Here is a 17752-nt window from a genome sequence, read left to right as displayed (position 1 = left end):
CAGACATTTCTGCAAAGAAGACATCCAAATGGCCAACAGACATATGAAATAGTGCTCAACATCACTTGGCATCAGGGAAATACAAATCAAAACCTCAATGAGATACCACCTCACACTAGTCAGAATGGCTAAAATTAACAAGTCAGGAAACAACAGATGTTGGCGGGGATGCGGAGAAAGGGGAACCCTCCTACACTGTTGGTGGGAATGCAAGCTGGTGCAACCACTCTGGAAAACAGTATGGAGGTTCCTCAAAAAGTTGAAAATAGAGCTACCGTATGACCCAGCAATTGCACTACTGGGTATTTCCCCCAAAGGTACAAATGTAGTGATCCGAAGGGGTATGTACACCCCAATGTTTGTAGCAGCAGTGTCCACAATAGCCAAACTATGGAAAGAGCCAAGATGTCCATCAACAGATGAACAGATAAAGATGTGGTATATATATATACACACACACAATGGTATATTATGCAGCCATCCAAAAAATGAGATCTTGCCATTTGCAACAATGTGGATGGAACTAGAGGGTATTATGCTAAGCGAAATAAGTCAATCAGAGAAAGACAAGTATCATATGATCTCACTGATATGAGGAATTTGAGAAACAAAACAGAGGATCATAGGGGAAGGGAGGGAAAACAAGGAGGGAGAGGGAGAGAAACCATAAGAGACTCTTAATCTCAGGAAATAAACTGAGGGTTGCTGGAGTGGAGGGGAGTGGGAGGGATGGGGTGACTGGGTGATGGGCATTGGGGAGGGTATGTACTATGGTGAGTGCTGTGAATTGTGTAAGAATCACAGACCTGTACCCCTGAAACAAATAATACATAATATGTTAAGAAAAAAAAAGTTATACTGTTTCATTTGATCCAAACTGATACAGTCCCTTTAATATTTTGCAAGCTTGTCTTGAGTTTATAATTCACTCCATCAGACAAAAGCCACACCCCCAATGTCTTTGCTAGAGTTGTCCTCTATTTTGGGTTTCCATGTGAAACTACTACGGGACAATAGCCTTAATAACTTGAGAAGCTCTCGCATCTGTTGACTAGAAAGCATCTTTAAGCTTCCTGAGGTCTCAACAAAGAGTTTTGCAGTCATGTTCATGGCTTCATCTTTATAATTCATTTTCCTGACGGTTCCCTGATTTGTTCTCTGTCTGGAACTCATTTAATTTTAGCATCATTTACTGTCTGGAGAGACTAGGAATAAGAAAATTTAATTTTTCAAACCCCCAAATTTGTGGCTCATTTACAGTTCTTCTTGCTTGCCTTTCTCCTCTTTTACCATAGGCAGCTAGAAAAATCTAGATAGCACCTTTAACATTTTATCTAGAAATCTCCTTAGGTGGGCCATCCAGTTGATGAGATACACTTTTTATTTTCCATGTTAATGCTGCTGGCATCATTGCTTAACTTTCTGCTACTATGTAACAAGAGTCACCTTTCTTCCAATAATGTAACAATAACATTTCCAATAATATTTTCCTCATATTCCTTTAAATCCTCACCAGCAGCCTCCTGGGTAACATCAGGCTCCTGCTAACAGTCTCTTCAAAACCCTTCTAGGGGCACCTGGGTGACTTAGTTAAGCATCTGACTTCTTGATTTTGGCTCAGGTCATGATCTCAGGGTCATGGGATCGAGCCCCAAGCCGGGCTCCATCACGGAGTCTGCTTGAGATTCTCCCTCCTTCTCCTTCTACCCCACCCCCCCACTCACACACAGTTTCTCTCTCTCTCTCAAATAAATAAAATCTTAAATAAATAAATAAAATAAAAAGACCCTTCTAATTTAACCCAAGTCCCAATCCCAAAACCCATTACATGGCTTAGGTATTTTGTTATAGCAGCAAATTCTTTATCAGAGAAGACCAAGAATCATACAGACTGGCCTTAGGTAATTGTGGGAGCTGTTTAAGCCATCTATATAGGGCTGTTGCTGTTGTGTGTGGTGCTGTGCTTGCCCCAGCATTCAGAGACGCTGAAGGAGAAGATCTGGCAGAAGTGGGAGAAGCTGCAGGCTCCACGGTTAATTCACACCAGTGAAGCGAGCCAGCATATCGGCAACAGGACACATGTTATTGACACTCGATGCCTTCACGCTAACGTTCCAAGCTTCTGCTTGACTTGTGCCTTCCAAATGTGCAAAACGTCTCTTGTGGCCAGGACTGGGAAACTATACAGGGAAGGGGATTCTGAGATATAGTCTAAGTTTAAACTGATCCAGTACAAATCCACCACACCATCACCCTTCACACATATCTGCTTCTCTTTCCACTGCTATTATCACAAGCCAGTCTCATCATCTCTACCTGTATTACTGCCTATTCTCTGCCACTCTGCAATTACATACATTTGTCAGTGCCATCAATCATCTTATAATACATCTTACTCTATGATAAATTTATAATAAATAAAATCTTTCATTCGCCCCTCATTGCTTATAAGTTAAAATCCCAACTATTGAGTTGGAATTAAAATATCAGTCTAGCCCCAGCGTCATTATATGTCATTCCCTTTCACTGACCTTCTATTCTGCCTCTAGAAGACCACTATTCATCAAAAGAATCAAATATATTTAGTCCTTTGTTTATGCCATTCATTTTTCTTATATTCCTTTGCCACCTGCCTGTTCCCAATCCTTTAAAGAATCTGCTCAAGTATTTCCTTTGTCATTTTCCTTGAACTGTGACCTCTCCGAGCAAAACTGCTTCCATGTTTGTTTCGTGGGGCTTTATACAAACTCTAATTTAGCACTTAATACTTTGTATTATTGTTGTCATATTTCTGTCTTGCTATACGTTTAAACTGCAATCTCTATCACTATGCTTGGCATAGAATTCAGTAAATGTTCATTAAATTAAAATGAATTTTATGCTAAGGGATTGTCTGAAGGAGCACCTTATATAAAGTCTATTAGCATAAATTAATGTTCATGAAAATATAGGAGAAAAGACATGTGAAGACACAGAAGTTTAAAACATTGAGTAATTACTTGTTAGGCACTGTCCAAGATGCCTAGTATACAAATATGAATAACAGTCATTGTCTTCAAGGGGTGTAGAGTCTAGTGGGAAATTAGAAATGTAAATCGGTCATTCATTCATCAAGTAATTATTGTTTTCCAGTTTCACTGAGATATAACTGACATACAACATTGTATAAGCTTAAAGTATACAAAATAATGATTTGATATGTGTAAATGTGGCAAAATGAATACCACAATAATCAGATATTTACCAAGTGCCCATTACATGCTGGGTACCATTAGAGCACTAAGACAGCTTGTTGGTTCAAGGAAGATTTCCTGCTGTTGACTGTTGAGTCTAGTCATAACAGGTTAAGAAGAATTAAGCAGTTGATTAAATAAATATAAGGAGGTGGGGGTAAATTTAAATAAAAGGGGTGTGAGAAAAATGTTCACAGGCATGAAATACACGGGACCATGAGGAATATAAATAATTCTAGTGCATAAGTCTAAAGAAAGGAGTGATGAGAAGCGATGCTGGAGAGGTACGCAGGACCAGTCATAAAGGACCCCCCTTAAATGCCATGTTAAGGAGTGGACTCATCCTCTAGGACGGGGGAGCCACTGGAAAGTTTAGGTTAGGAGACAGTCCTCAGATTCGCATTTCTGGCAGTTCACTTTGGCAGCATGAAGGAAGGGGGCAGTGTAAGGGAGTAGCTCTGTGGGCAGGGACAGCAGTTATGACATTTTTGTACTATTCTAGGTGAGAGGAGAAAGGGACAGGGAAGAAATGATAGGGTATAATGTGGGTGGGATTGCCACTACAACCCGATCTCATAGGTACATTAGATTAGATGTGAACCACAATTGAGGGTGTGAAGTGGGGAAATGAAAGTGGGGTAATATTTGGTAGGGTGAGGCTGTGGCACAAACCCAGTTCATGAAGACATTAAAAACCTAGGAAGAGAAATGTAGAAAAGGGGATGGGGTTTACTATTTCAGACTTTGGAGTTTTCACTTGCATCTTAAAACGCGCTCCCTATAAGCACTCAGTTGAAACAGCCTCTGAGCTCTGCTATATGGGTTGGCCTCATGGAATGTTGGCATCCAGAGCTTTCCCAGCAACCAGAAATCTATCTATTTGCAGGAAAATTGAAAAATCACCAGTTTCTTGAGAATGCATCATCCTGTGAACTCAGCACAAAACTAGGAACCTTAAATTGAATGTTAATCTAGAATGTGAAGGTGACTTATGTAAACAGCAAGTCAGTCAAACTGGCTTTATCTCTCTTCTCATCAGTAAAATAACAAGAATACCAATCTATTCCACTGAGATTGTGTGGGAAATATCTAACTGCTGATTATAAACTACTTTGGAAGTATACAGTGCTGAAGGAATGCTAAAATATATAGCATCCTAGAATCTCAAGGACTTTAAAATAATCAGTAATTTTATTAACACATCAATTAACATCTACAACACATCTACTAACATTTATTAACATCTATAGTAGAAAAGAACCTGGCTAATTCCTATGACAGGGGCCCCGGTGACAAAGGATTTTGAAAGCTGCAAAAATGCATTAAAAACAGGAGTTCATAAACACAGGTTATGGCAGAAACCAACACACTTACTTGAATTATTTTGGCAAGCTTATTTTAGATTAAAACATGGTCTGAGATTTGGGGTAAAAGTTTTCAAACATGAGCAGATTCTTCGTATACTAAAAACCTACTGCAGAAATTCTCTGTCCTGTAATAAAAAAAGCGCACTGGCTTTCTCTTGGTTCGTTTTCTTTTTAAGTATGGAAATGGAAGCTTTGATTTAAAGGGTTTTAGATTCTCAGGGTGCCTGGCTGGCACAGTCTGTTAAGCATCCAACTCTTGGTTTTGGCTCAGGTCGTGATGTCAGGGTCGTGAGATGGAGCTCCATGCTCAGCGGGAAGCCTGCTTCTCCCTCTCCCTCCGCCCTTTCCCCCTGCTCATGCTGTTTCTCTCTCTCAAATAAATAAAATCTTTAAAAATATATAAATAAGAAAAATAAAATGACTTTACTTGGCAAAATTAAGAGTTGATAACTGAATTTCTTACAAATTGCTTCCTGTGTTAAAGTCTGTGAACCACTGTTACATTTCTAACCTCATAGCCAACAAGAATTCTTTGTACAGCACTGCTGACAAATCCTCACCTAGTTCCCTATTTGAACTCCTTTAATGAGAGTGCATTCAGATATCTAAGTAATAAGTTGCAGTAGTGATGGGTAAAGGATAGTGTACTGCAGGTTGCAGCAGAGACAGGTCCTTGACACAGTAGGCATATATCAGCACCTTAATCAGTCCCAAAAGTGGTACAGGCGCACATCAGAAATTTAACAAAAGGTAGAGATCTTGATTTAAAATATTGTACAAAAGAAAACAGAACTACGTTTTATTGAGCATTTACTATATGTGTGCTAAGTGCTTTACCTAAGTGGGCTTTAGTCCTTGCAGAAGGTCGGGTTGGTATTCTCATCCCTGTTCTAAACATGGGAATGAGACTTGAAGACTTTGAGAGTGAACAACTTGCTAAGCCACGTTGATAGTAAGTGGCAAGGCTGACCTCAGAAAGCAGGCCTTTGAGAATGCAAAATCCTTTATATTTTTTATTTTTATTTTTTAAGATTTCCTTATTTATTCTGGGGGGGGGCGCGGAGGGGTAGAGGGAGAGGGAGAGTCTTAAGCAGACTCGAAGCTGAACATGGAGCCTGATGCGGGGCTCAATCTCACAACCCTGACATCACGACCTGAACCGAAACCAAGAGTTGGATGCTTAACAGACTGTGCCAGCCAGGGACCCTGAGAATCTAAAACCCTTTAAATCAGAGTTTCCATTTCCATATTTAAAAAGAAAACGAACCAAGAGAAAGCCAGTGCCCTTTTTTATTACAGGACAGAGAATTTCTACAGTAGGTTTCTAGTATACAAAGGATCTGCTCATGTTTGAAAACTTTTACCCCAAATCTCAGACGTTTTAATCACAAAATAAGCTTGCCAAAATAATTCAAGTAAGTGTGTTGGTTTCTGCCATAACCTGTGTTTATGAACTCCTGTTTTGTTTTTTTTTTTAAAGATTTTATTTATTTGACAGAAACACAGCGAGAGAGAGAACACAAGCAGAGGGAGGGGGAGAGGGAGAAGTAGGCTTCCCGCCGAGCAGAGAGCCCAATGTGGGGCTCGATCCCAGGACCCTGGGATCATGACCTGAGCCGAAGGCAGACGCTTAACGACTGAGCCACCCAGGCACCCCTGAACTCCCATTTTCAATGCATTTTAGCAGCTTTCAAAATCCTTTGTCACAGGGGCTCTTGTCATAGGAATTAGCCAGGTTCTTTTGTATTATAAATGTTAATAAATGTTAGTAGATGTTAATTAATATATATACATATATATGTATAAATTTCATGCAATTAAATGAATTTGCCTTATGAAAAATTCATCATCTTATACAAAATTTTATTTTGCAAATGGTATCAGCTTACAGATCAGCATTTGATTACCACTAAGTTAGAAGAACCTCTCAGATTCTACTAAACACCCCCCCACACACACAAATACACATATACATATATTTTGGAAGTTTCTACCAAAAATTAGATACATAGAAAACAGAAGGAAGTAACCAATTAAAATAAAAGTAGAAATGAAAGTATCAGGAAAGAGAACAGTGAGATAAAACCAAGCTCAATAAGGTAACTAAACATTTACAAAGTCTACGGATAGAATTAAAGAACAAAAAGGTGAACGTAAGGGAGGATGTTATGATGCCAATCAAGATTTTGGCTTGAGAACAAGATACCCTTGACTGAGACATGAACTGTACTTTCCCAGACCAGCTGGGAATGGTGGCGGGCGAACCGGGCCCATGTATTGGCTTAAGGCCACAGCCACAGCTCAGCCCCTGCTGAGTGCTGCCATGAGGAAGTCCTGGCCCAGTGTCGACAGCTCTGATTTCTTGGAGAAGTAGAAACATGGACATGAAATCTCCCAGCTCTTAAATACTACCAACTAATTCACTTTTGAACTTTCTTTGAACCACTTCAAACAAAATACCTGTCTGGACCCCACTCAGCCAGCTCGGGTGGAGCAAGGCAAAAAGAACATCAAGGATAATATCCTGAAAGACGGTCAAGAGAAGAGGTGCAGCCAGAACAGAGCCTAAGGAGGAGGAACCAGCAGAATAGTGTTGTGAATAGCAAGACAGAATTTCAAGGAGCAAGTGGTCCAGTGTCAAATGCAGCAGAGACTTCCAGAGAGATACAAGAATGGGAAAGTGATCACTGGTACCGCTTTTACAGCAGTTTCAGTGGAGTGGTGGTATTAAACCCAGGCTGTTGTGGGTATTCTTTGTGAAGCTTAGTAAAAGTGTTTCCTTAATTCACATTAATTCACCAATATCAGAAAAGTTAAAAATTCATTAAAGAATACCATAACCAAACCTGAAAACTCTATTCTGATCAAGAATCTTGACAGCTCAGGGCGCCTGGGTGGCTCAGTTGGTTAAGCGACTGCCTTCGGCTCAGGTCATGATCCTGGAGTCCCGGGATCGAGTCCCGCATCGGGCTCCCTGCTCGGCAGGGAGTCTGCTTCTCCCTCTGACTCTCCCCCGTCTCATGTGCTCTCTCTCATTCTCTCTCTCAAATAAATAAATAAAATCTTTAAAAAAAAAAAAAAAAAGAATCTTGACAGCTCAACTCCAAACAGAATATAAATGTCAAACTTTGAGATAACATATAAGAAGCAAAACTATTAGAATTTTTACCTTATTATCTCGATTCTTCCTGGGTCTCATAATGGCCTAAAGCTACAGAAAATCTTCTACACTGAATACCAAGGGCAGCAGTGAAATTTCCCCATTCCAGCATCTCAGGCTCTGCTTTGTGAACTACCTTCACGATCCAAAACTTTTCCAAAACAAATCGTTAGCCTTTCTATCACCTCTGCTTCCCTTCCAGGTGACACACAGGCAAAAAAAAGAAACAAAACAAAAAACAAAAACAACCCCCCCACATACACAAAACACAGCAAAATAATAACCATTATTTTCATATTGAGCATTTGCTAAAATGCTAGATTCATTATTTGAACTTTCATACTTACTTGTATCATTCTCCTACTAAGGTAAATGTTATTATTCCTATTATTCCTATTTTATAACAAGCAAAGCTCTGAAAGTTTAAATATATGCACAAGTTTAAAACATAAGTGCCAGTCAAGATTTAAATCTAGGTCTAATCCCAAATTCCAGTATTTTCAGTACATATGAAAATCCTTAATGCTCATCAAATATTCCAGCTCTGCCTTCAGGACACATGCATGGCAGGGCTGCACCTCTGGGTACTTTCCTATTTGCGTGAGGCCATATGACAAATTCAAGCCAATGAATGGAAACGAGTGTTTCTTCTGAACCACAAAATTTGTTGGAGTGAAACTCCAGAACACTGTCTCCTAGAAAAGTTTAAGACAGTGACAGCTTAGGTCCCAGGGTATAGACATGGAGCACAGCTCCCAGCCAATTGGCAAAATGTAGCACATATAAGAAATACTCCTTGTTGGAACAGCCACCAAGATTTTTGAGTTGTTACCACTGCCTGACTTAGTCTATCCTGACTGCTACCACCAGTGGTCTCAAAAGTCAAATATCATCTCATCTCAATGGGTCAGGATACAGTATGAAAATAGAATGGAGTAAGTTAAGGTCCACTGAACTTTTCAAAGGGGGTTCATGTAAAGTCTAGCATTAGGCAATTGCCAAAGTTACAAAAGACAACTCTGCCTAACGTGCCCAATTTTTATTTATTTATTTTTTTTATTTTTTAAAGATTTTATTTATTTATTTGACAGAGAGAGACACAGTGAGAGAGGGAACACAAGCAGGGGGAGTGGGAGAGGGAGAAGCAGGCTTCCCGCCGAGCAGGGAGCCCGATGTGGGGCTCGATCCCAGGACCCTGGGATCATGACCTGAGCCGAAGGCAGACGCTTAACGACTGAGCCACCCAGGCGCCCCTGCCCAATTTTTATTTTTAATGGTTTTCCTTGGAACTTTCCAACCTCATTAGCAAGAAAACTTAAGATTTAGTAAGTGGTTCTCTAATGGGGGCGATTTTGTCCCCAAGAAGACATTTAAAATGTCTGGAGGTATTTTTCTTCCTCACATCTCTGGAGGAGTACCACTGGCATTTAGTTGGCAGAGGCCAGCAAAGCTGCTAAGTATCTTATAATGCACAGCACAGCCCTCACAGCAAATCATCCAGCTCAAAATGTCTGTAGTGTCACCGTTGAGAAACTGATAGAGGTGAAGAACGCCTTTCTGATTTCAGCAGGGGGAATGTCTGATTCAAAAACAGCAATTTACTTTTTAAAACTAGGTTATTCTTTTTGCTCAGTAAACTCATGCATTGGGTTCTCATTAGTCCTCATGGTGATACTGTATTGCTTAAGATTATAAATAGTAAACAGGAGTTTCCTTTTGTCAAGATAAGGGTAACACAGATAAGAAAAATAAGGAGAAAGATTGTAAGTCGTCCCTGTTAATAATTTGTTTCAGTAAGGTATGCTAGTCATCCTGATTATACTGAAATAAGACAGCTATAAACTTCTTCCTGGTCAGCATATTAACAAGATTTGTAGTATTTTCTTGGTTTATATACTTACCTTAAAGGACCTTTATATTTCATAGACTCATTAAAATTGATTGTCCTAATTGATACATGAAGGCAAATTAAGAATATCAGAAGAAAAAAGAAAGCTCTCTTGGGTTGTTCCTCCCTTAAATCTACCAAAAGACTGAAGAATTCATCAAGGGGTTAGGTAAATTAGAAAGCAGCCCTTTTGTGAGCAAGCACAATGCTAAGTCAATACCTCTCCCTACTCCTAATGGTCCATTAGTCTAATGACATCTCCTCAGAGTCATAGCCTGTCCTTTCAATTGATCATATGACTGTCAACATTTATGAAGCACTTACTATAGAGGCCAGGAAATGTACTAGATATTTTATTAATAGCCAAAAAGTTCTTGTTTCTAAGCACTTACAGACTAGGGGAAAATAATAACAATAACAATAAACTAAATACAAATAACTAATTACTAGTGTGCAGTTACTAGAAATCAACATGTATGAACTGCGGCACCCAGCCCAGCCTGGATGGGAGTTTGACTAAGTTGGTGCTAATTAAGCTGAGACCAGGATAGTAAGCTAGGTGAAGCTGGTTGGGTGAAATGCTCAACTCCAAATGGCAGCTCAAAGGCCTTCAAATAGGAGGGTGAACAATGGTGAACAAGAAATGATACTTCCTACAACTTGCTTTAAAAAAAAAAAAAAAATCAGAACCCCGAGTTATATTTTTTCTGCATAATGGAAAAAGATTTTGAAAAAAATATAAGACAGGAAAGAAAAATCAATATGTGAAAACGTATGGAAAGGAAGAAAAACCATACTCATTTGTTCAATAAAAGTAAAAACATTATGAAATTACCAACTAAATTCTCAGGAACACAAGTGATCTGCTCCTTCAGCTAGTTCATGACAACCCGTACCAAGATAATATATTAACAATCGTGTACCAGCATTAATTTGCACAAATTTCCTTCTTACTGCTTCACAGTCTTGCACACAAGTGCTTGTTTTCCTTCTTCTGTCCATCCATGAGTCTTAGAATATTCTTCAAATTCATTTACCTTCATTATTCTAAAAGGTTTTAAGCTTCAACCTGATTTCTAAGAGCCACAGCTTAAATGCCTATCACGTTATCTCCCTCTATTCTGTCTGAGACATAATGCTATGCTTAATATATTTATTCCAAATCCCTTAAAGCAAGAATCAGTGACTATTATTCTCAATTATATGTAAGGACAAAATATAGGCTGGATAAAATTCTAAAACAATTTGAGAAGAACAATTAAGAATAACAATTTAAACAACTGTTGATTTAATTCATACATCTTTTATTCTTCTTTTGGCAAACATCAGATAATAGGAGCAAAACTATATTGCTCACTATAGTTATACATTCTTTTTTGCTTTATATAAGTTTGTAAACATATGTTAAGTGGATAAAATTCTTGGCTAAGGACATATTCCAAAACTCTGACATATACTTTTCTGAGTTAGGAGAAAAGAAAGCTTATGAAACTTCCATTAGACCATAATCACACAGCAAACTAAATTAGTATATGCTGTTTTTAAATTAACATCTGCCATTTTTTAAAGACTTCAATATTTGGTTACAGCTAAAATGATTATCTGAAGTTTTATGAAAAAACAGAAGCTGACCACACAAATCTTACTCATAACCATATTGGACATTTAAAAATAAAAAATAATAAAAATAAAACTATAATCAAGAAAATTCCATTCATCTTATTAGAAAAAAATAGCTACCAATAAGTTATTTTAAATATAGATGGCATTTGTAATAACTAGGTTTCATGATATTTGTTTTATTACTTCTCAATGCTTATCTTTTGATTTTAAAGTAACAGATTACTTCATAATAAAGGCAAGACATTTAGCAATTTTATAATTTAACTTTTATAAATTTCAGGCCCCAAAAATTTCAGATCAAGGATTCCAAAACAGTCAGCCTTCAGAACATATTTTGTTTGGCAAACAGAATGGTTTTTCACCTTTTGAACTGGAATACCTTCATGTAGTACTTACTTGTTCTATCTAACCACAGTCCCTACCAGCTTCCCACATTGTCACCAGCTGGGCATGTGAGGCTGACACTCGTTTTTAGTATTATAAAATGCAATATTTACTTAAAAAAATTAGTGCATTCATGGAGGAAAAATTCAAATACTATGAACTTGATGCTAAATCTTAATACTCATTCCTAATTTGGAAAAACTAGATCAAACCAAAAAGGACTCTTTATCTCAGGATCATGAGTTCAAGCCCCATACTGGGCAGAGAGATTACTTCAAAAATAAAAAATAAAAATAAAATAAAAAAATAAAGACACTAAAAAACTTTTGTAAAAAAAAAAAACTGGTGGTCGTAATTCCATTTGGAAGTTTAAGAAACAGCAAGGAGTAACAAGTAAATTAGACAGTAATCTGACAGGTCTTTATTTGCACACAAATAAAAGGCTAATCTGTAATTCTTTAGAGGTCTGGTCTGATAGGGAACACCTATTTACCTATGAATTTGTCTCATTTCTTAAACTTAACTGATTCCCATGTGAATTAATATTTTAAAATTTTTAGTTATTAAAGCAAGCTTTTTAGCTACACTTTGATGGGCTTATATAAAAAGCTTCATAGTACTAATCCCATCAGTACCAAGGTTACTGAAATCAGATTCATTTATAAGCATTAATTAAATTTGCTATCACCATTACCACATATTTTCAAGACAAAGAGACCGAATCGTTTCATTTCTTCAAGAAGTATTACATTAAAATGGTTACTGAAAGCTTTTAGTAATAAGGAGAAAAATTTTTTATTTTCAGTGCAGAACAGAATGTTCAGGACCTTATATTAATAAAAATCTAAGCAAATAGGGTACTATCTTGGTCTGTAAATGACGTTCTCCACAATGGACTCTAAAATACCAATAAGGAAACACTGGTTAAAGTTTATCTCTGACACATTTTTTAAAAATCTGTGTTAGTAGCTTTGCCATAAAACTGATTTAAGGTAGTTGTGTTTTTCAGTAAGGTTAGAACAATCCAGCACTTGTAATAGTCAGATCGGCACACTGTACTAAAACATAATTATGCAACATTTTGTAAACTAGCTGCAATTTTCAGTAGCTGTGTTCACCAACTGGGTAACAGAATTGTAATGTTCTCCTAAGCCGTATGCATGTCTCATATATCTGAAATGAGAAAAGGAGAAATGAGTAGTTTAGACGAAAGTAATTCATTGTATATAAATGTTTATTATGTATATAAAACCAAACACTCTGAATGAATCACTCCACAGGGGTATCATTCAAAGACTTCATTGACATATTACTTAAAAGTACAACACCATTTGAAAAGCATCAGTAGTCAGTAAAATCTGGTTCAATAACTCTATAAATGAGTTTAAATCAGGGAGTATACAATCATTGGGGGGTAAAGGGAAATACTGAAATGCTGAGTGCTCAATAAGCTTAAATTTTTACCTAAATTTAAGCCATTAATGACTATCTTCGTAGGTTTGGGTAATAAACACTAAAGCCAATAGAAAACTCTCCATGCTGTGTTTCAGAGAATTCTCATTCAGGTAAAATATTTTTACAATATAAAGAAACAATCTCTGGGTGCCTGAGTGGCTCAGTTGTTAAGCGTCTGCTTTCAGCTCAGGTCATGATCCCAGGGTCCTGGGACCAAGCCCCTCATCGCAGCGGGCTCCCTGCTCCGCGGGGAGCCTGCTTCTCCCTCTCCCGCTCCCCCTGCTTGTGTTCCCTCTCTCGCTGTCTCTATCTCTGTCAAATAAATAAATAAAATCTTTAAAAAAAAAAAAAGAAAAAATCTCTAAGGAATAAACAATTAGGCAACGTGAATGTATTTCAGCTTTTACACTTGTTGAAACTTAGCGTCATTCATGTGAAACCAGGACAATATGAAAACTAATGCTAAAATGTGTCACCTTTAGAAATGACTTTATTCTTAACTCATACACAAAAATAAACCACTAGAGGTTCTTAAATAATTATCTAAATCATATATTGACAACGCTAATTCTATAATTGCCTTTAACATAAAATAGCATAATTAATGCAGCTGAAGATAGATTTTTTTTCTGATTAATCAACATACACAACCTAAAATCTTTGAATAACTCTTTTTGTCTTAAATATGAAAAATGTAACAGTAGAAATTTCCAGGTACTTACACAAGTATTAATGGGTTTTTTGGATATTCTTCACCAACTACAATAGGAGGAGAATCTGCCTGTATTATCTCTATTGGCATTTGCAAAATGTGAGACAAAGCTCTTAGCTAAAGGAAAGAAAATGTGTTAGTAAGGAAAATAAAAAGGTAAGTCTTATTCAAATCATAAACTACTGAGTATGCATGAATAGGGCAATCATCATCCAGCATGGATCTATTCTGTTCCTCACTGTACACCAAGAGCCTGCCACATAGTGGACACTTAATACATATTTGTTGAAAAAACAAATACAGTATTTATTAAACCAAATGCAGAAGTTTCAAGTCCTGGCTACGTGACCGCTTTTTAGAAATAGCAGTACCATAGTTAATGAAGTGAGGACAGGGGTAGATTGGACTCATTATACTAATCTCTCTATTTTTGAATATTGCATGAAAATTTGCTAGTTTTTAAAAATACTATTGCTCAGACACCCGACCAAATCAATTACAATTTGGGAAGGGCTGGGAGGAAGGAGAGAAAGAATAGGGAAGATTAGGAGGTTTGCTTAATTTTTTAAAGCTTTTCTGATGATTCTTTTTTTTTTTTTAAGATTTTATTTATTCATGAGAGACAGAGAGAGACAGAGGCAGAGGCAGAGGGAGAAGCAGGCTCCCCGCGGAGCAGGGAGTCTGATGCAGGACTCGATCCCAGGACCCTGGGATCATGACCTGAGCCGAAGGCAGACGCTTAACCAACTGAGCCACCCAGGCGTCCCTTTTCTGATGATTCTAATGTACCAGTGTTGATAACCACTGCTTCATAATTTTCAAGGCATGACTAGAATGAGTTATGTTTAAGAACTGTACTATCCTTTCATGGAATTTCCATCTGATTAATACCTAATGTTAATTTCATATAAAATTAGAGCTTAAAGTCAGATGAATAATAGTGAATAATAAGTATTAGTAGTAACATTGTTTAGATTTACTATGACCAAGCACACTAAGGCACTTTACGTGTATTAATTTGTGCAATCCTCACAATAACCCTATGGGATAGGTGCTACTACTGTTACACATTTGAAGATCTCTGAAGCAGAGAATGGTTAAGGTGCCTCTCTGTAGTCAAGCACAAGGAAGTAAAATGACCTGCAACTGAACTGAGTAAGTGTGACTCTGGAGTCCAAGTTCATAAATTAATCATTTAACAGTCCTCACTCACGGTGCCCTCATCTGTATATTTACCCGATTATAAGAACATTCTGCCTAGAACATGGTCCTTTTAGGAAGGTTTAACAAAGGTAAGAAACTACTTCAAGAATATAGAAAAAATTCTATGCTGTACAACAGCAAACTTAATCCTATGTGATTTCTCAAAGTTCAAGCATCTTTACTCCTAATGTAGTCACAAAGCTGCTATGAACATTTCCTGAGTTTCAGAGACCCGGGAGAGGCATACAAAATGAATGGACATAGTTCCCTCTGGTGGTTCAGAAGAGGTACAAATATAGCACTACTGAGAAAAAGATTTTGAAGAAGCATTCACGCCATTTCTTCCAAAAATACAGTTCTTGAACTGAAATACTTCGAGCCACAAACTATTCAAGATGACTAACCATCACTACATAGTATTAATTACACGCTAGATTCATCCAGCTGGAACTTCAGCTTACGGAGTGCTATGCATGTACTACCTGTCTTATTTAATGTCCACAAATGACCTACCAAGTACACACCTGCATTTAATCAGGAAACTCGAGCTCAGGAGGCTGGCTGACTCCAAGATCACAAAACTGAGACGTGGAGGGAAAGCCAGGACCCAAACCCAGGACTTTCTCTCTCATCCCCTGACTTTCAAATATTCCAGGCTGCCCCATCACCACTTGGACCAACTAGGTGGTTTATTTTGTTTAATGAAACAAAGTTAACAATAAGATAATTAAAGCTTTAAAAAAAATTCTGATAATTCCCTACAAGTGACTGAACATACTTTTTTCCTACATGTGAATTTTAATGCAGCAGATACTGCTTTGCAGTCAGTATCAACTAGAATTCCAACTGTAATGTATTGTGGTAGGATTTGGCCCATAATTTCACATAAAAATACTGTTTTCTATTTCTAATGTAATGGACATGTTACTTTACAATAGTGATTTTCATCATCTGAACCACTAGGGTAAATTTTACTGTTCTTGAATAAAATCCTCTTTTCTTAAGTCCAGAAAATCAAATATATTGCCAGGAGCAGCATCACAAACGGAAACACACAGGTACAAGATTAGCCTCACCAACCCAGAGATCAAACACTGGGCTATTTAAAATGAAATACTGCTGGGGCGCCTGGGTGGCTCAGTCGTTAAGCGTCTGCCTTCGGCTCAGGTCATGATCCCAGGGTCCTGGGATCGAGCCCCACATCGGGCTCCCTGCTCAGTGGAAAGCCTGCTTCTCCCTTTCCCACTCCCCCTGCTTGTGTTCCCTCTCTCGCTGTCTCTGTCAAATAAATAAATAAAATCTTAAAAAAAATAAAATAAAAAAATAAAATGAAATACTGCTTTACTTCCCAAAGATACATACTTAAATCAAAGGCCTAAGAATGTTAACTCCCTATTTCAATGCTTCATCAGTAGAGAAATAGCAAATACATTAAGAAAAGGGATACTCAGAAACTAGGATCAGCTGCAAAATATGTCTGAATACTACATATGGGATTTAGAAATTAAATTTAACAAGCCACAAATACCATGAATAATTACAAACTTACCTCAAGCTGACCTCCCCATGCAGCTGTGTTGACAATATCATCACAGTACTTTCTAAACTCTTCTGTAGAGAAAAATGAGAAGATAGCACTTAATAATTTTCATAACTCATGTTACAAGATCCCTTTTATAGCACCCACAATTCCTGATCATTACTCAAGTTGTGAACTTACTTCTCCCTCTACCTGCACTCTCTAGAATTTAATCCACTTCCCATATCCAAACTTAACTTGCTCCAACTTTTGACCACCTCTCCATCTGAGAGCAAAGCAATTCATTTCTGCTTCTCTCCCTCAGCCTGAAGCCCAGGCACCTTAACTACATAGCAAGGCTATTCTTCTGTTTACCCAGGCAACCCCCATATTACCACCATATTCACTACCTTGACACATATTTTAAAGCCCAGACCTCCATCTGAAAAAATACGCAGAACAATTAAAACAGTGCAGCCTTTATAAAATCAGGTCTACTCTAAGACCCCATAAGAAATGTGAGAAGAGAATTAGGGTAAAAGTAGAAATGACCTGAAATCCCTTTCCCAGCAATAGCACCAGAGTGCCTGCACTTGTTATCTCGAAGGCATTTGCCTTATTTGCTTCAGTATCAGTACTAGCCAAAGAAAGGGCTTCCTGGATCAGTCATGAGAGTAGGCAAAGACTTAACTGCAGTTTAATGGCACATCTTGAGCATACACACTTTTATATAGGAAGTTAAAATGGGAAACGAATACCCTCCCTGTTTAGAGGAAGGGAAAAGAATTAAGGGCATCGGGCACCTGGGTGGCTCAGATGGTTAAGCGTCTACCTTCAGCTCAGGTCATGATCCCAGGGTCCTGGGATCGAGTCCCACATCGGGCTCCTGGCTCAGTGGGGAGTCTGCTTCTCCCTCTCCCTCTGCCTCTCCCACTGCTCATGCTCTCTCTCTCTCTGTATCTCTGTGTCTCAAATGAATAAATAAAATCTTTAAAAAAAAAAAGAATTAGGGCGCCTGGGTGGCTCAGTTGGTTAAGCGACTGCCTTCGGCTCAGGTCATGATCCTGGAGTCCCTGGATCGAGTCCCGCATCGGGCTCCCTGCTCGGCAGGGAGTCTGCTTCTCCCTCTCCCACTCCCCCTGCTTGTGTTCCCTCTCTCGCTGTGTCTTTCTCTGTCAAATAAATAAATAAAATCTTAAAAAAAAAAA

At 38.0% G+C, this 17752-nt stretch overlaps 1 protein-coding gene across 1 annotated transcript; it reads right to left on the bottom strand.

The window, feature by feature from the left end:
- Nucleotides 1-10931: 10931 nt before the first annotated feature.
- On the bottom strand, nucleotides 10932-16670 carry OTUD6B (OTU deubiquitinase 6B; the record flags this gene model as incomplete). Its single annotated transcript, XM_081816800.1, has 3 exons — nucleotides 10932-12828; nucleotides 13833-13939; nucleotides 16575-16670. Coding segments are annotated over 3 exons (288 nt in total), but the record flags the coding sequence as incomplete, so codon positions are not given.
- Nucleotides 16671-17752: the final 1082 nt, after the last annotated feature.

The sequence above is a fragment of the Leptonychotes weddellii genome, chromosome 4 (genome assembly GCF_054177405.1).
Source record: "Leptonychotes weddellii isolate Sample4059 chromosome 4, ASM5417740v2, whole genome shotgun sequence".
Taxonomy (NCBI): domain Eukaryota; kingdom Metazoa; phylum Chordata; class Mammalia; order Carnivora; family Phocidae; genus Leptonychotes; species Leptonychotes weddellii.
Note: the sequence above shows the minus strand (reverse complement) of the source record. Positions and strands in the feature narration are given on the sequence as shown.